The sequence below is a fragment of the Echinops telfairi genome, unplaced genomic scaffold, assembly GCF_000313985.2.
Source record: "Echinops telfairi isolate 266 unplaced genomic scaffold, ASM31398v2 ScPeMD7_2;HRSCAF=8, whole genome shotgun sequence".
Classification (NCBI taxonomy): domain Eukaryota; kingdom Metazoa; phylum Chordata; class Mammalia; order Afrosoricida; family Tenrecidae; genus Echinops; species Echinops telfairi.
In genome coordinates this window covers 33,870,113-33,893,611 of record NW_022103898.1, presented here as the reverse complement: position 1 = coordinate 33,893,611, position 23,499 = coordinate 33,870,113, and the positions used below count along the sequence as shown (strand labels likewise).

Below are 23,499 nucleotides of genomic sequence, written 5' to 3'. Positions count from 1 at the left end.
TAGGAATAAGATGTCATTGTATGTTCTACGTGAATAAGCACTTACGTCCCATAGTAAGGAAATCTCATTCCAGTTTCTTGCTAACTTATGCTAAGGGCTGCTCAATTACATTCCTCGTCTCTACTATCAACTTGAGAGTTTTGACCATAAAGACTCCAGGATAATAAACGTTCCACTTAGTTTGGCAGGCTTGAGCGCTGCTTTGTTGACATGGAATTATTCCAGAATTCCTCTGGAAGATGTCACCTGAAAAGCTTCTTTCTGCTGTGAGCACACAGTGGAGAAGAAAGTAAGGGATGTGCAAAAGTGAAACATTCATATTAATATGCTTAGTACCCAAGTAGTGGAAAGCAAAGTCAAGTACTAACCACTCTGTCATAGGAAACCCGCTGGGTTCAAGTTCTTTTCTACTCATGGTAACCCAACAGGGCCAAACTCACGGACATCGCCACTGCCACAGAGATACCAAGTGAAGTCACGCCCGAGGCAACAAACTAGGTAGAAAAATATTTATTCAGCTCTGTAATAAATTATGTGCACAAAGGTTTTAGAACACATAGCCATTTGTAGTGAACATATGGTTAGATAACTTTGTTTTCTTTTTTTACTGTAAAATTGTCATCTTTAAGAACTAAAGATGTATAACTTCTTTTTAACTTTAATTTTTATTTATTTTTTAGTATTTATAACTTTTGTGCCTAGTAAACCAGATGTTTGCCGACCTTGGTACTGCCACCAAACATCTCAAAAATGAGGAAAGGGGATGCCAACATGGGCATATTCAAGAAAAACATTTAATATAGTAAAATTCATAAAATAATTTAAGAACTTGATTCCCTATTTCCTTTTCTTCCTTTTTACACTCTCAAAGGATTTTCAATAAATAGTCTCAGTATCTCTGAAATGGTTTCTTTTAATGCTTCATTTGTTACTACTATCCGAAAGTTCCCAAACTCACGAAAGACAGTGTGCAGTTGGTACCTTTCCTGGAGGCAAATTCAAGTGTTTTGGCAAGCAATCATGAAGTTTCTAAATGCCACTATGTTCAAACTTTCCAGCTTCCTGGATCTCAGCCCCTTCGATCAGCCTTTTCTCCAAGAACATCATTCCCCAGGAGATCCAAGCTCCTCCAGTTGCCTTCTTTGTGTTGTTTCTAGTTCTTCTAGTCTTTTACGCAGTAAAGAGAGTTCCTTTTGATGCTGTTCCTCCTGAAGATGTGGCGGGAAAGCACATCGAGAGTGTTAGACAGCTCTGGAACAGGTCCACAGCAGCCTCAGCCAGCCCCTTTCAGACAGGCCTGCCACATCTGGCGTGGGAACAAGGACCCTTTTAGCAGTAAGAACCGACTGGTGTGGGCTAGACTACTAACTAGGCCTCACTTTTCTCAGCCTCAGGTTCTAGCCTTAAGCAAAACCCTAAGTCTGTTGTTTGTTTTCCAGGCTGCAAGATTCTTCAGGGAGTGAGCTAGAATATAATAAAGTGGGGCCCAGGTGGACTTCTGGCAGCTTTTCTAACAGCACGTTATAAACACAGCCCTTAGTGGCAAAAATCCTCAACATGATACAAATCTTACTACATGATAAAATGCAATTAACTTATTACTAGGTCTATTCTTCTGACAAACCTGTCAATCCGATTCCTTCAATGACTCAGCGTACTGAGAGAGCAAGTTTTGGAACCACTGTCACTCGCGAGCGAGGCTGCTGTGGTTCTGAGTTCCGTTCACCTTGCACTGGCCTCACGTCACAGAGCAGATCTGCTCTACAGGGACTGGCAGCTGTCAACGTTAGTGGAACAGATCGCCAGGTCTTTGGAGGAGCCACTGGGTAGGTTTGAACAGCCGACCTTTCAAGTTTGGAGACATGGCTTAATCATAATGCCACCAGGGGTCCATTACAAGCTATGGCCTTAGGCAAGTCACTTTACCTCAGAACCTGTGTAAATTAGGAATTATTATTCCTGCTGCCTCAAAGTACTTTTCATTTAGAAGAGGTAAAATACCACATTGTAGTGTTAAATGAAGAATCTATAAACTAGGCTACTTGAGGACCCAGCAAGCAAGTTTCTTCCTTTCTACCATCCAACAGAAGATTGTGCTCCTCGCACCATCATTATAGGATGTCTCTGGTAAATGAAAGGGAGAAGTTAACATGGACTTGACTTAAATCAGTGGTTTCTCAACCTGTGGGTCTCGAGCCCTTTGGGGGTCAAATGACCCTCTCACACTGGGGTCACCTAATTCATAACTAGCAAAATTACAGTTATGAAGTAGCAACAAAAATAATTTTATGGTTGGGGGTCACCACAACATGAGGAACGGTATTAAAGGGTCATGGCATTAGGAAGGTTGAGAACCACTGACTTAAATGAACTAGGCCACTTTTGTCACTAATTATGAGTACTGATCATATTCACAATTGGAAGTTTTAACTATTTATTTATCAGGTAACAACCTACAGAAATGCTTACAAAACTTTCCTCATAAAATAAATTGCCCATACCTGAAGATGAGGAGGAAAAGAAAGTTCCACGCCTGGACCCATGTCTGAGGACTGAAAGCTTACAGGATTGAGAGGTGTTGTGGGAGGCACGTTGGGAATCAAAATTAAACTTCGAAATTCATTATGTCTTCTCTGTATATCCTTTAGTCTTTTTTGAATCCTTGTATATTCTTCAAACGGAACATTTTGTCTTAGAAAAGAAAATCATGTCACAGCTCTTTTCTTTAATAAAGTTACACTCCAAAGAAAAACACAGTTCATATAATTTTAAACTAGAAGAAATAAATTTCACAGGGAGAAATTTTATCCATATGTTATCTAGAGATAAAATTGCTTACATGGAGAAATAAATAGAAAGATGACATTACATCTTAATCATATGAACATTATTAACATTGCTAGTTATCAACCCACTTAAAAGTTTTATTTGGCCTCTCACTACCTATGAATCTTGAAAGTAAGAAAGAGGCACTTCTGGAAATAACAGAAAATACTAAGGGCCCACATGAAATGGACATTTTGGTAGATGACACGTGGTCAAATTCAAGTAAGTTCATAAGGCTCTTCCTATTTCTTTAAAATTTAGGGAATTACAAAGAAGCTACCCAACTTTAGAAAAATGAAATTGAAAAACAAGCTAACTTTTAGGGCCCTCACAGAACCGTCATTTAATTGGTCATAACATGAATTTCTTGACCAATCACAAGGAAAATCAAATTGAGTTGTCCAACCACTAAAAGTTTTACATGTTTTGCACTATAGTTGCCCAATTTTGATTGATATTTCAATATCACTTTGAATTAGTAGAAAAGGTATTAAGTATTGTAAAGTTGACATTTATTCTAGAGTCTAGAAGGTTCCTGGGTATTCTGAAAAACAAATGTTGACATTTGGGGATATACTAAAATAACAGTATACATTTTAAATCAAGCTATAACTCACAATTTCTGTAACTGAAAGTTACAGAATAGCTCAAGTGCTGAAGGCTACCACTAATTAGCTGAATTTGAAAACGATTCTTTAGGAACCTGAATCAAATGTTGTAAATGCTACCTCTGGTTTTCTCAATCCCTTGAGAAATATGTAACTTTAAAAAATTCTACTTGATAAGGTAAGTCTTCCCTGTTTAAGAAAGGCTATCAATGTTGATTATTAGCTGTGCTTCGATGTAACCACAAAATTAAAAGTTTTAACACAGTAATGTTTCATACCAGGCAACCAAAACCTGATCTTTGATTCAGATATGCAGTCACACAACCACACAAATAGGACCAGCTGTTTTACTGTCTCAGCAACAAGAATGTATAGCACTCCTGGCAACCAGTTTGACATGCACTCTCCATCCCAACTGCACAGATACCTAGCATGTATAGAAGTCTTTTAGTTTGAAAGAATATTCAGTAAAATATGGTTGCTGTTAATACCATGGAGGACAACTCCTAGCGGCCCCATTTACAACAGAGGGAAACACTGCCCAGGCCTGCACCATCCTCACAACTGTCCTATCTGGAGCCGAGTGCTGCAGCCATTTGGTCATTCCATCTTGCCAAAGACATTCCTAGGTTTCACTGGCCCTCTACTTTACCAAGCATGATGTTCTCCAGGGACTTGTCTCTCCTAACAACATGTCCAAAGCCCATGAAACAAAGTCTTGCCATGCTGCCCCTAAGGGGCATTTTGGCTGTACTTCTTCCAAAGCAGATTTGTTTGTTCTTTTGGCAGTCCATGGGACTTTCAAGATTCTTCACCAGCATCACAATTCAAATACACCGATTATTCTTTGGTCTTCTTTATTTCTTGCCCCACTTTCACATGCATAGGATGTAATTAAGAATACTATGGCTGTGTCAGGCACACTTTAGTCCTCCAAGTAACAGCCTTACTTTTCAACACTTAAAGAGGTCTTGTGCAGCAGATTAACCCAATGAAAAGCATTGATTTCTTTACTGCTTCTGTGATTATGGATCCAAACAAGATGAAGTCCTTGACAACTTCAACCTTTTCTCCATTTATCAAGATATTGCCTACTGGACCAGTTGTGAAGATGCTGGTTTTCTTCTTTACATTGAGTTGTAATCCTTACTGAAGACTCTGATCCTTGCGCTTCATCAGCACGTGCTTCCAGGCCTTTTCAATTTCAGCAAGCAGAGTTGTGTAGCCTGAAGATAGCTGGCTAGTAAGCTGCCTTCTAATCCCGACACAATATCTTCTTCACATAACCCAGCTTCTCCCTTTATTTGTTCAGCATGATGCTTGGTGCCACGGAGTAGACTCCCCCCCACAGCAACACTGCGCACACAACAGACTGAAACACAGCCCGTCCTGCACCATCCTCACATGGTCCTATGCCTGAACCCACAGATGCAGCCACTGCGCCAATCCATCTTGTTGAGGGTCTTCCTCATAACACCACGCTTCCACTTCACCAAACATGATGTCCTTTTCCATGACAACATGTCAAGGATAGAAGACAAAGTCTTGCTATCCTTGCTTCTCAAGAGCACTCTGGCCTTACTGCTTCCAATACAAATGGGTTTGTTCTATGGGTTAAGGATTATCAAACACTTAGAATTTAGAATGTACATATCATTTGAAAGAAAATATAAAGTATATAAAAATTTAAAAAAAGAAAATATAAAGTGTTTTATACCAAGAAGCAAAGCCCTATTACACTATCAAAATAAGACCATAGGTGTGAGTATAAACTTAAAATGTTACCTATTTAACACCTGGTTTTCTGTTTCCAATTCTTCTCTCTTTGCCTCCAAAAGTTCAACTTTCTCCTGAAGTCTCTTTAACTTATTTTCATGAAGAGATTTTCTCTAGGAAATGAGAAACAAATGTATATGAATTGATATCTTAACACGTAATCTCCCATTTGAACAAAACAATATAGTGAGGACTTCATTTACCCAAATGCTCCTGTTTAGAAATTAGAATTTTCAGTGACTATTAACAGATAAAACTCTTATTGAAAACTGCAAAAATAAGATACCACAGATCTATGTATCTTCAATGTGACAAACAGAACTTTTATTTATGTCAAACCAGAAAATTGGTATCAATAGCTAGATTGCTGCCAAGTAACAAATCTAAAAAGGGAAGTAGTCAAATTTTACTAATTAGTCTGCCTGTCACTTGATTAGAAATCATGCGTCTTAATTTTCTCAGAAGATATCATGTGTTTAAAAGAACTGAAACAAAATTTAAAATGGAAAGCGTGCTTGCATTAGTAAATTGCCACCAATGCAGCAAACTGAAGGACAGAGTTACTAAGGCAGGCTTTGGATGCATCTGAGTATCTAAACAGATTTTTTTTTACTTTATGCAAAGGGAAATTGGTCCAATAACACACATGATGTGACTATCAAATAATATGGGCACATCTACGTAAATTGCAAAGAGTTTGAGAGAAAAAAGCAATTCCCCAGTTTTATACAGTTTTGCCTTATTTTAAACATAAAGACATCTCTCGTGATGGAATTTATATAGTAGATAAGAACTTCTAAGGTCTTTTCCTAACATTTATTGAACTATAACCGGCTATGGAACCCAAATGTAAAACTCAAAAGCAAGTAACATGTAAATGCTCAGCTCAAGAACATTGACATGCCCTAAATTGTACATTTTTTTCATAACAATAGTAATAGTTTCTAATATAGAGGTCTTATATATCTTAAATGTCTCTCATTTGATATATTCCTAGGCACTTTTTAATACTGCTGTAAGTGGTACTTAATTTTTGTTTTTCCATTGGTTTTAAGTGTAAAGAATATGAGTTATTACTTGTCCTTGCAACCAATCTTTAAAAATTCATACATTATCTTAATTCCCTATCAACAGATTTGTTTATATTCCATGTATACCAACTATATAAACTGTGAATAATAACAATTTTAGTTCTTCCTTTCTACTCTTTTTAAAAATTATTTTATTGGGGGCTCATACAGCTCTTATCACAATCCATACATACATCCATTGTGTCAAGCACATTTGTACATATGTTGCCATCATTTTCAAAACATTTTCTTTTTTATACTTGAGCCCTTGGCATCAGCTCATTTTTCCCTCCCTCCCTCATGAACCCTTGATAATTTATAAAGGTGTTTTTTTTTTCATGTCTTACACTCACGGATGTCTCCTTTCATCTACTTTTCTGTTGTCCATATCCCTGGGAGGGGGTTATATGTCCATCACTGTGAACGATTGCCCCTTTCTCCCACCACCTTCCCCTTCCCCTCCTGGTATCACTGCTCTCGTTATTGGCCCTGAGGTGTTTATTTGTCCTGGACTGCCTGAGTTTTCAGCTCTTATCTGTTCCCATGTGCTTGCTCTGGTTTACCTGTATTTGTAAGGTAGCATTAGGGTCATGACAGTGGGGGGAGGGGGGGAAGCATTAAAGAACAAGAGGAAAGTTGCATGTTTCATCGGTGCTATACTGCACCCTGACTGGTTCCTTTTTTTGTGACCTTTCTGTAAGGGGATGTCCAATTGTCTACAGATGAGCTTTGGGTCTCCACTCTGCACTCCCTCTCATTCACATAGATACAATTTTTTGTTCGGGGTCTTTGATGCCTGGTACCTCATGATCACACAGGCTGATGTGCTTCTTCCATGTGGACTTTGTTAGATTGCCACTTGTTTATCTTCAAGCCTTTAAGACCCCAGATGCTGTATCTTTTGAAAGCCAGGCACTATCGGCTTTCTTCACCACATCTGCTTATGCACCCATTTTGTCTTCAGCGATCGTGTTGGGAAGGTGAGCATAATGGAATGATAGGCTATTAGAACAAAGTGTTCTTGCTTTGAGTCTACTCGTATCTTTTGTTTTCTTCCCTTTCTCCATTGGCTAGGGCCTCCAAAAAAAATAGTGACAGTGGACATACTTGTCTTGTTCTCAAAGTTGAGTGTAGGGATAAGCATTCAATATTTTACTTTTGTAGATACTTTATTAGGCTGGAAGTAATCTATTCCTTGTTTGATAAAAGTTTTCATTATGAAAGTGTATTGAATTTTGTCAAATTATTTTTCTGCATACATTAAAATAACCACAATGGTTTTTCTTCTTGTTCTGTTAAGAATGTTGAATTAGACCAATTAGCTTTGAATGCCAACACCCACCCTGCATTTCTATAATAAGCCTTATAAAATCATGATATACAGCACAGTGGCTATGTGTTGGGCTGCTAACCATAAGGTCAGCAGTTTGAAACCTCCACCTGCTCTCAGGAGAAAGACGGAGCTTTCTACTCCCATAACAAGTCACAGTCTGGGACATTCACAGAGGCAATACTACTACCCTGTCCCATAAAGGCATTATATGTCAGCACGAATACGATGGCAGTGAGAAAACATTTGGCGAATACATCATTTAAGAATTTTGGATATATGTTCACGATGTAAGTTTCTTTTCTTAAAATGACCATAAGTTTGTAACCTCATAAAATAAATGGGGCATGAGTTAAAGTTTATCGTACTAACCTGGCCAATAAAGGCATGTGGGGTTAATTGAAGGACGGAGAGATAAATGGCTCAGAGCCTCACCTTTCAAGTTCTCAGGTCTCTTGCTTTGTGATGGTCGGACCAGGGTGCAGCTGCCTTAGCCAGTTCCCTGCTTCAGCTGGCAAGGCTCACTTCCTACAAGACATCCCTGAGGAGAAGCTGCATGGACTTACCCCGATGCAGCCCTGGGTGCTGGAGCAGCCATGTGGAGACCCCTGCCAGCGCTGAGATGCTTACACATTCACTGATTCGGCTTTCCTCCTGCAGTTGGCATCATTATGTCTGTTTTGTGAGATGGCGGAGGACTTTGTAGATTGGTGTTGGACATATGGGTTATTGGGCTAATGTTGGACGTGTGGGCTTTGGCAGCACTGGGCTGGGATGATTCCTTGATGTGCACTTACCCTTTATATAAAACTCTCTCTTACACATGAGTTTCTGTGGATTTGTTTCTCTAAAGTACCTAGACTAATACAGGGCAATTTTCTTCCTTTTCTATTATCTAGGATAATTTGTGTTAAGAAATACTTCTATAAGTATTTGGAAGAATTCACTAGTGAAGCCAAATGAGCTCGTCATTTTCTATGTGGCAGGTTTTAAATTAAGGATTTCATTTCTTTAATATATACTGGACTGTTCATATTTCTTATTCTTGTATTAGTTTTAAGTAGTACTGTAAAAAATTTATCTAAACTGTATAATTTATAATTTATCAACACAGTCCATTTTGATCATTTCACCTTTCTGCTTTAGGAGCTACAAGCTATGCAGTGATGTCCTTTTTCCCATCATAACATTATTCATTTGTGTTAACTATTTATCTAGCACCGCTTCATCCATTTTGGGGGAAGTTGGGGAAATCAGATTTGCTAAGGTGTTGCCAATTTGGTCAATCTTAAAAAAAAAACCCCAACTCTCCTCATTTTCTAATGTTTGTATTGTACATTTGTACTTCTGTTTCATTTATTTCTGCTTGTTCCTTGGTTATTTCAATTATTTTACTTCTACCTAATATGTTATTCTTCAATTTGCTTTAAATGGGAGGTAGCTTATATCAATGATTTAATTTCCCTATTATATGCCTCAATGTTATAAATCATGCTTTAGCTAAGTCACATAAATGTTAATGTGTCAAGTTTTAATTACATGCAGTTCAAAGTGTTTTTTAATTTTCATAGGCATTTCTTCTGCTTTGACTCACAGATTATTCAGAAGTATACTACTTAATTCCGAACAGTGAAACGAATGTGTATTCTTCAGTTGTGAGAACTAATGTCCCGTCTAGATTAGTTCAAGTTGTTGAACCATGTCTTCTATGGGCTGACTTTTTTTTTTCCGATGGTTATTATTATTTACTGAGAGACTTGTGTTAAGATCTTTCATTGTAGATTTGTCTGTTTGGTCTTTTCTTTCATCTTTTACGTATTTTCAAGCTCTCTAGCAGGTACACAAATTTGGAATTATATTTTCCAGTTTAATTGAGTAATAATTATGAAATGTCCTTCTTTAATAAACCTTCCACTACTACCAGCCATCTTTTGGTTTGTGTTTTTCATCATTTAACTTTCAACCTTTTTATGTCTTTAATCCCCACATTTAATGTGTTCCTGAACACAGTTGGATCTGACTTTTCAAATCTGCTTTAAATATGCCTCTCTTAAATGAAGATTTTGTTCATTCACTAACATAAAGTTGGTAAATTTACCAATCTAAAGTGATTCTTGAGATACCTGTATTTGAGTCTTCCATCTGTTCATAGTTTTCAGTGGTCCCACCTGTTCCACGTTTCTTTCTTGACCTTTGCTTGGTTTCTCTTATACTAATAACAATTATTATTCATTTTTCTCTTTATTACCTTTTTAGCTATACACTACCTTGAATTATTATTATTATTATTTATAGTTAGCCTAGTTGTTTCGATAGGTATCCGTGAGCTATTATAATCTATTGTAGGGCACTGGCACTCCCTAAACATTACAAGAAGCTTACAATAGCTTGATCTTGTTTACTTACCTTTTGCCCTTTGTACTATTATCACTATATAACTACCTCTACATATATTATCAAGTCCATAGCACATTATTGTTGTTGCTTTAAACAATACTTATTTACATTATTCCTCAAAGCACCCTTTATTTTACTCTCCGTTCCTTCCTTATATCTGTGTTTCAAGTCAGTTTTCTTCAGCAATGGAATAATTTCATAATTTCTTGTCTAGTGGGCTAACAAAAAAATTCTCAACATATCGTCATCTGGCCCACTATCATTTCATCTCAGCCTTCCTATGCTCTTTTTAATATCCTAAGCAGACTCAAGCCCCTCTCTGGTACTTCTATACTCTTTGTCTGCTTCATAATTCCTTTATATCTAGCAAAATAAAGATAACAAACATCCTCATAACTGGACCAACAGGCAATGACATAATAAATAAACAAAAGATTGAAGTTGTCAAGGATTTTATCTTCCTTGGATTTACAATTAATGCTCAAAGCAGCAGCAGTGAAAAAATCAGCTGATGTGTTGCACTGGATAAATCTGCTGCACAGGATCTCTTTAAAGTGTTGAAGAGCAAAGCTCTTTCTTTGAGGACTAAGATGCGCCTGACCCCGACCATGGTATTTACAGTTGCCTCATATGCATGTGAAAGTTGGACACTCAATAAGGAAGCTTGAAGTAGAAGCGATGCATTTGAATTACAGTGCTGGCAAAGAATATTGAAAGTACCACGGATTGCCAAAAGTGTTAAAAAAATCTTAGTAGAAGTACAGCCAAAATGTTCGCTTTTTAGAGGTGAGGATGACAAGACTTGTGACGTATTCTGGACATATTGTTAAGAAAAACCAGATGCTGGAAAAGGGCATCATGCTTAGTAGAGAGGCAATACAGACTGAGCCCGTGGCTGCAACCATGAGCTCAAGTGTACAACTGTGAGGGGCAGAGGGCAGGGTAGTGACTCCTGTTGTACACAGGGCAGCTACGAGTCGGACTCCACTCCTTGGCACTGACCAGCAGCAGCGACGTGGCATCCGGAAGACTTTCCTTTCCATGTGGCTTTCTTTCTTATTTCTTTTTAAATCATTTTATTGGGGGCTCATAAAACTCTTATTGTGATACATCCATCCACTGTGTCAAGCACATTTATACATTTGTTGCCATCATCATTCCCTAAACATTTTCTTTCTATTTGAACTCTTGTTATCAGCTTATGTTTTTTCCCTCCTTCACCCCCTCCCTCACGAACCCTTGATAATTTATAAATTATTATTTTTTCCATATGGCTTTCTTAACCACAATTTAATTCCACCTCTAAGACTGTTCCTCCATTGTACCTAGATCCTCTTTCCAAATCAACTTAATTCATCAGCCTCTGATTCTTCAATCACCTCTAAATCTTCAAGCTTCTAACTATGCATTTCCAATTTGAGTTATTTATCTCCAAGCTTTGCACTCCATTGTTTCCAATTATCTATACAATAGAATCTAGAACATGTCTACTTGTACCTACTGCCATCACTTCATATCTGACATTTGTGCAGTCAAATTGATTTTTTCTTTATACCCCTATGTTGACACAAATTCATTTTTATGTTATTATATCTTATAAAAAGTTCAATGGAGTTATTATAGCAACTCCATTTGTATACCCTCACAGCTAAAATACTTTGTATTTATCTTCTTACATACTACCCTAGTCTACATTGTTTTTTCTCCAAAAAGGAATCATCCTTTATCTTTATCCCTCTATCTCAAACCTTTTCAGACTTTTTATCTCACTTTAAGTTTGCTTAACAATTTCCCAATTAGTCTCCCTGTCTCCGGGCTTTTTTCCCTCTAGCATGATGGTTCTGAAAATTTAGTGTCCAAAAGAATCATCTGGAAGTGACTCATAGTATTCAGCATTCTTCGGGTATTTATTGTTTATTACCTTACTTCTCTAATTATATTATAAAGTCATAAAAGACAGAAATTAACCATGGTTTCAACTTTCCCCTAAGTGTACAACACTTAGTACTAGTCACATCACATTTGTGTGTATAGAGATTCCAGAACTTCAATGTACATTCTATTTCTTTTCTAAAAACATTCATAATGGGATTCAACCAAGAATTACTTCAGAGAGCTATAACTTAGACTGTAAGTAACAAGTCGCCACTTCATGTGCCTCGAGGAGAATAAAAGCACAACGCAATGTGCTTACTCTAAGAGATGTCTCTTGATAGTCACACTTCAAAAAGCAGGAGGCATCCACACAGAGAAGTCATCAATCACTGCAGGCATTCTGACTCAAGAGCTCCGGTCAAGTTTTCCCAAACAAATCACAGAGCAAAGTACCAGTCTCACAAGAACCTACTTAAAAACACTTATCAAAAATACATAAGCTTTGTGCTTAGAAGCTTAAAGCTGCAAATAAGCAAACTCAGATGGCAGTTTGGGGCGAAACAATAAGTTGCTATGACTCCCCAGTTAAAAGAACCTCTCAGTTTCCTGTGACTCGTATTTTATGATGTGCCTTAAGTCTTATTACATAAGAAGGTTGCCATTCATATAAAGAACCTAAAAGATCTGTTGCACTGCTAATAATACTCATTATTTGTGGATTCTTTACTGAATTCACCCACTTGCTAATATTTACCTGTAACTCCAAAACCAGTATTTATGGCACTTTCATGGATATGCACATGGCAGAGTAGAAAAAAAACCTTAAGTTTTAGCTGAGGTTGAACATGGATGGATAGGTATTTGCTAATTCAGTGTTTACAGAGATGTTATAGAAAATAGCAATGCAAATAAACAATCTACTGAGTATTTATATAACCTTAAAAGTCAAAATTTTCGCACCAAAATTTTATCCTTAACTTGAATGGAAAAGGGAGTTGCAGAAACTAAATTTTATAATGATTGTTTCATCTTAAAAGCTATGACTCGTGCCTCCAATTAAGAGGAAAAGGAAAAACATCACACCATTTAGAATCAAAGTAATTGGGAAATTAGAGTATCGGTGTATTAGAAAGAGTACTAGACTGAGAACTGAAAGATGTTGATTCTAGGCATTGCTACTAGTTAAGTTAGTTTTTTAATCTATTAAAAGGAATAAGCTATCCTATCCTATCTATCTGAAGGATAAGATCCCTTCCAGTACTTGTATGTCACATCCACTTTATTTATTTAAATCATTAGGGGCTCATACAACTCTCATCACAATCCATACATACATCAATTGTGTAAAGCACATTTGTACATTCATTGCCCTCATCATTCTCAAAACATTTGCTCTCCACCTAAGCCCCTGGCATTAGATCCTCATTTTTATCCCCCCTCCCCCTCCCTCATGAAGCCTTGATAATTTATAAATTATTAATTTGTCATATCTTGCTCTGTCTGACGTCTCCCTTCACCCACTTTTCTGTTGTCCATCTCTCAGGGAGGAGGTTCCATGTAGATCCTTGAAATCGGTTCCCCCTTTCCAACCCACCTTCCCAGTATCGCCACTCACACCACTATTCCTGAAGGGATCATCCACCCTGGATTCCCTGTATTTCCAGTTCCTATCTGTACCAGTGTACATCCTCTGGTCTAGCCAGACTTGCAAGGTAGAATTCGGATCATGATAGTGGGGGTGGAGGAAGCATTTAGGAACTAAAGGAAAGTTGTATGTTTCATCGTTGCTACATCACACCCTGACTGGCTCGTCTCCTCCCTGAGACCCCTCTGTAAGGGGGTATCCAGTGGCCTACAAATGGGCTTTGGGTCTCCACTCCACACTCCCCCCTCATTCACAATGATATGATTTTTTGTTCTGATGATGCCTGATACCTGATCCCTTTGACACCACGTGATCGCACAGGCTGGGTCACATCCACTTTAAATGAAATAAAATTATAAGTTGCTATGGCACTGGCCTATGTGGTCCATGGTATAATCTCCGGGCCACAGTAAGTAGTTGAATTGAGCTTAACAAGTTCCCATGACTTAAATTATAATCAACATAACCATATTTTTAATAATGAAGTATTTACTATGTTTATACCCATCATTTCAAAATGAAAAATAACTCATCCTAGGTCACAATACTAGCAACATTTTACTTTGCAGGTAGATGTCTTCCTCCCTCTTTCTGGGATCCCTTCGATGATCAGTGGATAATCTCTCTCACCACTGGATGTCACTTTTGCTCCAAGAAGTCAACCCTGATTCACCTCAGTAATTAGAATCTGATCTCTAAGATAATTATCTCTAAAACCTTGACACAGAAGCCAAATATCAACTCTCATAATTTCTAGTGATTTCTAGCTGCATCTGGTTCCAGGCTTCAGTATAAGACATAGGATTTCTCAGATCACAAGTAATCAATATCTGCACTCTGTTCATAAACGTAATATAAGCAGAAAGGAAGAAAAGTGACATGGGGATAAAAACCTTAAGCTTTCAGATGAAGAGAAACAAGGCTGGTTAGCTATTTCCTAGTTCAGTTATTTATAACTGAGTATAAAACATTTGGACTCCCACGTGCCCACTGCTGTCAAGTAGATTCCGATTCATCGGATCCTCACAGAGTGAATGTTATTTTTCTAATCTCAATGCTATACTAGTTCTAACATTATGAGAAGAGAACAGCATTATTCAGAAACCAAGAAGTGAGAAAGTAATGACTTCCAGACAACTCCTGTTGTGACACCAGCTATCAGGACACAGTTGGCAGTTATATCCAAATAGAGGGTTTGCAGCTGTGTCCTTGATTTCCAAAATCAGAGTATTCATTAACTCTGAAAGCCATTTTAACACAAACTTATTTTGAAGCCTCCTGAATATCTAGTTATCTTTTCTCACACAAATATGAACGGTTGCTTTTCCAATAAGCGTAAGGATCAGTAGGGTACTGATGTCTAGAAGCACCTTCTCATCTTCCCACAGGCAGTAGTAAGGTGATTGATGAAAAGCATCGCTGAAAATACCTGCTGAGTCAATGGTCCCAGTGAGTACAGGTTACTGACGGGGACCATGCTACAATCTTTGGATTTGCTGAAGTAGGAAAAGAAGGTTGTAAGCTTAGATGAGTCATCTAGCTACGTGATTTCCATGATATCGTACACAGGTTTTGGGGTTCTGGGGAAAGGCAGCTGCAAAGGTGAAACTTGAAAGGATCAGTGTTGTCGGGACTCACACTGATGTTTCAGATGCTAGGCAGAGTCCCAGTTCTTCTTGCTGGAGGCCAGGAGACACCTGCTCCTGCAATCCCAGAGCTACAAGCCACAAAGCATTTTAACCATAATAGGAATGTTACAGGTATGAATTAGACTAGTTAAAACAGACCTAACACACTAAAACGCAGGTACAGAATGAGTTAAATAGGGTTTATATGGCCTGGCCTGGAATCTTTACTCTGAAAAACACCACCACTGTAGGAAAATATGTGTCAGCTCTGACCAACTGACTTACAGATACAATCGAGAAATAAACCCATTGAGCAGTTTAGAGTTCCCCAATTTATCTCTGCAAAGTTGGTAGCAAACTATCATGTGTAAATATCAATTTTAGCATACCCCGAAAGCCTCAGTTTTAATTACACATGTTATTCTCCTGAATAGTTAATTATGCTTTACTTTGGAAAATCGATTTAAAAACTACCACTTGCCTTTTTCTGGGCAATTGCAGCTCGCTGCAGTTTCTCCTTAGCTTGATTATACTTTTCCTCTCTGTCTGTGATTCGCTCATGGAGTTTATGTTTTTCTTCAAACCACAGGACCTGTTTATCTTCCAAAGTCCTGTCAGGAGAACATACATAAAATGTGGAAGTGATCATAAACTCCCAGAATTAAATGAACGCAATCACAAGCATAAGCAAACTTACAACCTGGCTCACCACACACTCATAATTTTCCAGCTGCAGGCAAACCCTCTCTTACATGTTTTTGCTAGCCCGCAGGAGCCAGCAGGTTGCTTACTTAGAACAGTGCGTGCACGGCATCATCTATTCTTCACAACACCACTTGGGTTAGGTACCTGCATCATCTCTGTTTTACATATGCGGAAACTAAAGCTGTGAGCAGTTAACTAACTTGCTGAAAGACTCCCACCTGGTTAATGGCACGCCAAACACTTGATAATAACCAGGTCTGTCTGAATTATAATTACCACCAAGCTACAAAAATTAGGCCCATTAAACTATTAAAACTGGGTGAAAATCAACCCTGGTATCATGTTTGAACACTGTTTATTTTCTGGCTACAGTAAAATACATATAAATGATATTCATAACTTATTTTGGTTAAAATCCTTTTGCACACTATATATGATTTTGAAAACCCTTATTGTGGACTGTAAAAATCAGAACACCAAACCCCGAGAAGTCCGATTACTTGCCTATGGTCATGTAGATTTTAAGTGTGTCAGCTGCAGCTAAGAGCACATCTCATTGATCCCTGGTCCAGTTATTTTCTACTATGTAATCCTATGACTAACATTCAGAAACCAATTATTTGGTTTTAAATTATTAATACTACATTTGCTAGTACATAAAATTGTTAAGCCCTTTTCAATCAAACACTTGAGGAGGAGCCAGAGATCGAAATTTCTGCCTTTTGCAAAATATAAGCAAAATAAGTTGAAACCCTGTAAAGAGTCACAGCACATTAAAACCAAGATCGTGCTTGCTTCCTTTTCTTACAATACAAAGTTCCATGTATAAAACCACAAGCACCCTTCAAACTATGAAATAAAGAAAAATGGAAGGGACACGGTCATTGTATTGCTTTTGTTTTGGCATCAGTGTGACTTTCAGAAGCACACATCAGAGAAGAGTAGTACTCGTAGATAGCAAAAGCAAAGCAAATTAAAATTCGTAGTTTTCTACCACATCCAAACAAAATTTTCCAAAAAACACAAGATGTTTATTTCCAGAAAATATCACCTCCCTGATCAAACCAAACTCTCTGCAATCCAGTGGATGACGACCCATGATGACTGTATAGGACATTATAAACCTGCCCCTGTGGGTTTCCAAGCCTGTAGCTATTTATGAGAGTAGATAGCCCAGTCTGTCTCCTGCTTAACCGGCTGGTGGTTTTGAACCACACTCATCTTGCTAACGCAGCTCAATGCACAGTCACCTACTTTGCTACCAATTTACGATAGTATCTACTACTAACAAATTTCAAATGATAAGTGAATGAGCTTTTTAAAGGGAAAAATCTAAGAAACAATAGTTTTAATTGTAGGAAGTGAATTTTGCCTATTAACAAAAAAATCTATTGGCAGGCATTCAGAAGATATTTGAATAAATGTACTGGTTTTATTAAGTGGAAAAGCTTTTCTGTGTGGGTTTTCAAAATACAGTGGTCAGAATGAATTTTAAAAGCCCTTCTTCTACAGATATCTCACCTTAAACACACACACACACACAATTCAAAAGCCCATTCTACTGAAATAGAAAATACATTAGCTAAGACCATCATAGGATGTTTGTAACCAGGTCCCAAAACCCATTCAACATGGCAATCACTAAAACATCTACATATAACAGAAAGAAGAAATCATTTGTACATAAAAAAGAGCACACTCTACTTTTCAACTTCTAGTTGTGCTTTTTCAGCTTGGCTTCTTAAATTTCGGCATTCTTCCTTCAATCTCTCCACCATTTCCTTCAGCAATTGGTTTGAATTCAGCAAATCACTCTCTGACTGTGCAAGTGAGGTCATTTGGATCTGCAAACTACTGATTTGCTTTCAAAAGAAAAAGAAAGGCAAATAAATAAATACATTCAGGTATGAGAAGGACACTGGATAGTTAGCATCTGGCCTCAAGAACATCCCCCCACTCATGTGGTGTGCCCTTGAGGATCATCTTAAGTGAAATTATGAACAGCAGTAGCTAGCTAGGGTTATTTCTTAATATAATCAGGAATTATCAAGAACCACTTCCCTCGGTCTCCTACCAATTCCTCCTTTTGTCCCCCTAATACACAAGCCAGAAGAGGTAGAACCGATAATAGAGGGAACAGCTAGTAGAATAGGGAGGTGAAAAAAGAAAATTCAGCTATTAGAATAAGTCTCCTGTGTGGGTTCACCTATCCTCCTAAGAAAGAACAGACTTTTAACAGCAGAGCAACTGGCAAAGCTGCTCAGGAAATCCCTTCTCCCTTAACCACAATACCCTGTGATCAGCAAGCCCTGCAAGTCTTCTCTGCCCTCTAGGCAGGTAGGGACCTGTGTGAGTTAAAAAGGATCATTGTCACAGGATTTTAAAGAAGCTTCCACGTATTTGTTATGTCCAGTGTTAGGAAAAGATGCTTTAAGAAATGTACTGAGAGTGTCAGGGATCCCCTGGCCTGATGTCATTTATCAAAGGATGCAATGTCACTTGGGCTTTCCCCCACTGCATTTTTTTCTGTGCTGGGAGTATTTTTCCTTGTGGAAAAACGCTAAGTAGTTATCTCGTTCCAGAACCACCACCTACACAAGTCACACCGTTTTCAGGATAGAGCCAAATGATCTGCAGTATTTCACCTACTTCCAGCAAACCATTTTGCTAATTAACAAACAGTAAAATGCTCATTATTTCATTGACTTTTATCACTCTTAACCACATTCTGAAAAGTTTGAAAACAAGGAGCACCAGGAGACTCAATGAATTAAAAGAATCTATTATGAGGCCTAAGGGTCAAAAGAATCCAGATTTTTCATGCAATAAATTAAACAGGTGGTAGCAAAGTCAAGTACCACAAGACTGTCTATGTCCCCAAAACAAATGTCGGCGTGTAAAGCACAATGTTGTGTCTCAAATTTCTAATTTTGAATGTGCTTTTTCAGGCCAAAGTTTTCCCTGTTTATTTATTTATTATTGTTTGTTTTTACTCATTTTATTGGGAGCTCTTAAAGATCACATCAAGCTACTAGTATTTATACAATTGCTACCACAATCAGTTTCAAAACATTTTCTTTCTTCTTGATCTCCCGCTCCCTGGCATCCCCTCCCTGCCCTGTGTATTTTTAGTAGGAGTTGTAAAGATTGAGTCTGTATGACAACTGACACACAAAAAGAAAAGACGCCAATAAAATTCAGAAAATACTCTTCCATGTTTTTCCCAGCCTTATAAAATTTTTTCCTGAACCCAAATGACTTTTACCAAAACAAATTTCCTTCCAAAAATAAAACTCACAGGTTTCATCGAGATAGAGTAAGAACTATCTCATGTATTAAGAAATGTTAAGGCAATCACACTAGTAACTTAAACTTTCTGTGATTTTACAATCAATTTCTTAAACTCAGAATATCAAAGTACTATCCTGTAAGATATAATTTAAAAAAATTTTTTAAGCAACCTTCTGTATCTCATACAAATGTCTGAAGAAAAATACGTGGCAAAAAAATAAAAAGCTTATTAAAGTAATACTTAAGGAGGCTCTAGACATATAATCTTAATATACCAAACTCATTATTATGATTAGATTTTCAGGACATTGACATGCAACATTCAAACAAAGAAACAAAATAAAGATTTTTAAAGCAGCACTTTAATAAAAAAGTAAAAGCAAAATATTTGCTGAAATCATACCTCTCTTAAGTCAGAATTTTCTTTTTTTTCTTTCTCTGCATTTTCAATATTCATAAATTGCTGTTTAAGTTTTAACCTAAAAATGACAAGACACCAACACATTAATAAGAATCCACATTTAATTCACGGAATCAGACAACCATTTTACCTTGTACCTATTTGACATGAAGCACTATACTATGCAGAATAGTAGATACAATAAAAAAGAGTCAAAATTCCAGCAAAGTTACATTCACATATAACAATCAGGTTACATAAATTACAGCTTGCTGTAAGGAAATATACAATGACTATCTAGAGGACTAGAAACCATGCCTGTCTTAGAAGGACAGGAGAATATACCACATGGAGATAAAAATCTGATGAGTAGGTTTTTGATAAACATAAGGAACCACATGAACTGGTTAAAAAAGTGAAAAATGTGTTGCTAAGGCATCAGAAATTAGCCAGGTTCAGGAGAAGCCAATGTATGTTCAGGGAATTTTGCAACTTATAAAAATGTTCTCCTTCAATGCTCACTGCTACTCTGCTTTGGTTCTACTAGATGCTGAGCTTTTTACTGGTAGGACACCAGTTCATCGTGTCCTTAGCCTACCATGATGGTTATATGTAACAGGTCAATTTGAATTATATTAATTCCTCATAGTAATTCTATGAAAAGAGGTAGAGAAATCTTATTTAAAGTTTACAGGTAAGGATCACATAGCCATCAGGCAGCCGAAAAAGGTAAGATCCAGGTTTTCTAAGGTCTAATAACAATATCCTTGTCCCTACTTCATTATGCTGAAATTTTTCTGTTTTAAATTCAGGATTTAAAAGAAAATTATCCAGTACGGGACAGTAAACTATCCTGCAAATGTATTCCACTGGCTTCACTCCTGCAATAAGGACCCCAGTGTGTCCTCTTGAGAGGGAATGATACATCCTCAGCCAGAGCCTCAGCATCTCTGGAGACAAAACGGCTAAGCTGATGAGGAAGACTCTACACTAATTAGGTTTGGCAGGATTGGATTCTTTACCTTTCCACTTTAAGAATTCTTCAAATGCTTATCTCAAATATAATTCAGTTGTCTCGTTATTTAGTGTTTGGTATTATTAGTATGTCTTGTGTGCCCAATTAGCATGTGTTCATTGGGACCACAACACTCTCAGGGCCTAGAGCTGTGTTTTCAACACAATTACATTTTTATACATATGTTGATGGGCTGAGAGGTACATCCCAAATCCTGGAAGACAACTGGCCAATATAATATGAAAGAAAACAGAAGATAGGACCCCACTGCTTCCTGAAGTATCTAGATACTTCAGAATGCCAGAAACCATGGCTACAACTGAACAGGGCCCGATCCAGTCCACCTTTTGCTCCATTGCCAGTACACGCATGCTCTTATGTCCTAATGCTGGTGATATTAGAATTCTCTCAAAGTTCCAGGCATTTCCTCCAGGAAATGTTTATATATGATTTACTTGTTGCTTTTAGGTTACTCAGTTAACAAGGTTTCTTTCTACAAAAATCATGAATAATATAGGTTTCTAGCTCAGGTAGAATGCTAGAAAAGTTCGGTCCAATTACCATTATTTATATGCAAATAATTCACAGGTTGTATGGATTCCTATCACAAACTACCTTCCTCCATGTGATTTTCATAAAGCATAGTATTTTTTTTGCACATTGTTGTCTTCAATTTCACACTAAGATTGAATAAGATTTATTCCAGAAATTAAGGTTGGTTCAATATTAGGAAATATATATCACATTAATGGATCTAAAGGGGGGGGCATAGCATGTGATTATCTCCAGAGATAAGTTTAAGAACCCTTTTTAAATGTCCAAGAAAGTGAAAATTGTTGTCATGCCTGATAAAGGCACTCAAGAAAATAAAAATTAATGAATTTTTAATTATAAAATATATACAAAGGAGCTTCAAAAGGTTCACAGAAAATTACAGTATCTAATTCCACTTTTCTACACATTTTTTGAAGCCCCTTCATATATCTAAGTCCTAAGCAAGTATCTTGTTTTATATTTTGAGCTAGTTTTATTATGAATTGTCTAGGGTTTTACTAGGATACTATCGGATATACTCGAATATAAGCCGACCCGAATATCAGCCAAGGCACCTAATTTTCCCATAAAAAATGTGCTGAAAAACTCCATTTATACATGAGTATATACGGTATGTCATCTACAAATATAGTTTTATTTTTCTTTGCCAATTCTTATGCATATAATTTATTTATTTTGTTACAATGGCCAGTACAGTACTTCCAATACAATATTGAGCAAAACTGGAGATCATGAACATCTTGACTTTGTTCTGCCCTTAGTGCAAATGTTTTTAAATGAATATGCAAAACCAAACACTAACCAATTGAATATGAAAGAAAAGAAAAAAACACACAGCTACAGTAACAACAAAGAAGATTAAATGCTTAGGAATAATTTTAAAAGAAATGTGTCAAAACTATAAAAAGAAAGTTACTCTTGAAAGCCACAAAAGGAACCTTCTATAAATAAAAACATCTCTGTTCTTGGATAGGAAAATTTAACATTACAAAGATAATCAATTCTAAGTTAGCTTAAAAACTTAATACCATCCCAATAATAATACCCCAAAGAGTTTTTATGAAGCTGAATAAACTGACATTTGAGTTCTTAAGGACCAAAAGAGAGAAAGAAAGCATAGCCAAAAACTCAAGTAATTAGCCAGACAAGATACACCCTTGTCCAGAGCAAAAGAGACTGAAGTAAATCAAAGACTTGAAGAAATAATTTTCAAAGGACTAACATGAATCACAGCCTCCACTATACTGAGACCCAAATAACCAGAGATGGTACCCAGCTATTACTACTAAGTGCTCGAATCAAGATCACATAGGAGATCCTAAACAGAGTAGGAGAAAACATAGAACCCAATCAAATTCAAACTCATTTAAAAAATCACAATTATTGGTCCTGATAGAAACTGGGAGAATCCCCAACATTGTGGCCCTTTGACACCCTTCAAACCTGGAAATGAACCCACTTCTGGGAATCACCTTTCTAGAAAAGTGGCCTATAAAGTGAACATCACACTTATGAGCTCAGTGTCCTCAAACCAATCAACCAGGTATCACCAAAAGGGCAGCATTTGCCCGTAAACAAAGCTCAGAAGGCAAGAGTGGGCAGAAGAGGGAAAATGGAAAGAGGACGCAGGAAGAGGACAAACGTAACACCGAGGAGACTGCAATTAGTGTTGGCATGAAACAACCTGCAGAAACTGTTGAATAGGAAACATTCTGTAAACCCTCACCCAAACCACAACAAAATGTTTTGCAACTAGAAGAGCAAAAAATACTGAAAGAAAAAAACAATAAGGGTCGATTGGCCCCGACAGACATGACATACTGCTTTAGAAAAACAAGCTCACTGCCATCAAGTCCCTATAGGACACAGTAAACTTTAAGTTTCCAAGACTTAAATCGGTCTTGGATTTAAGAAATCCAAGAAAGCTTCATCTTTCTTCCAACCAGCAACTGGCGGCTCTGAAACACTGATCTTGCAACTACCAGCTCAATGTGTAGCTCACTACGCCACAGAGCTCCTACAAGGTCTCTGTAGTTAAAACATTGTGGGAGTGTGTGAACAGATATAAACAGACCTTGAAACAGAATAGATAGTACGCCAAGAGAAACTAGGGGCTTCAAGTTAATGGAAAAATGGAACTGAAAGACAAGGGAACTACTCCACAAACTCTTTTGCACATTCTCAGATACCTAAATATACATACTGCAAATACTTGTGTATAAGCCGACCTCAATATCAGTCAAGGCACCTAATTTTACCACAAAAACTGCATTAAAAATGTGCTGAAAAACTTGGCTTATACACAAGTATATATGGTATATAGAAATGTAATGTATAATAAAGGTGTCATTACAAATCATTGGGGCTAGGGTTTTTTT

General features: G+C 37.2%; 1 protein-coding gene across 5 annotated transcripts in view; it reads right to left on the bottom strand.

Annotated features, from left to right (window-relative positions):
* Positions 1 to 494: 494 nt before the first annotated feature.
* CEP83 (centrosomal protein 83) overlaps positions 495 to 23,499 on the bottom strand; it is a 142,800-nt gene continuing 119,795 nt past the window's right edge. For 3 of the 5 annotated variants that reach the window (XM_004700392.2, XM_045293456.1, XM_045293450.1), the window contains 6 exons: positions 19,555 to 19,630; positions 17,565 to 17,722; positions 15,637 to 15,766; positions 5,220 to 5,323; positions 2,502 to 2,691; positions 495 to 1,208 (listed from right to left, as the gene is read on the bottom strand). In XM_004700392.2, coding sequence (XP_004700449.1) covers positions 1,104 to 1,208; positions 2,502 to 2,691; positions 5,220 to 5,323; positions 15,637 to 15,766; positions 17,565 to 17,722; positions 19,555 to 19,630 — 763 coding nt within the window. In that variant the 3' untranslated portion in view covers positions 495 to 1,103. Of the gene's footprint in view, positions 1,307 to 2,501; positions 2,692 to 5,219; positions 5,324 to 15,636; positions 15,767 to 17,543; positions 17,723 to 19,554; positions 19,631 to 23,499 lie in introns of those variants that run through there. The other 2 variants (XM_045293452.1, XM_045293464.1) reach the window with 2 other exon arrangements.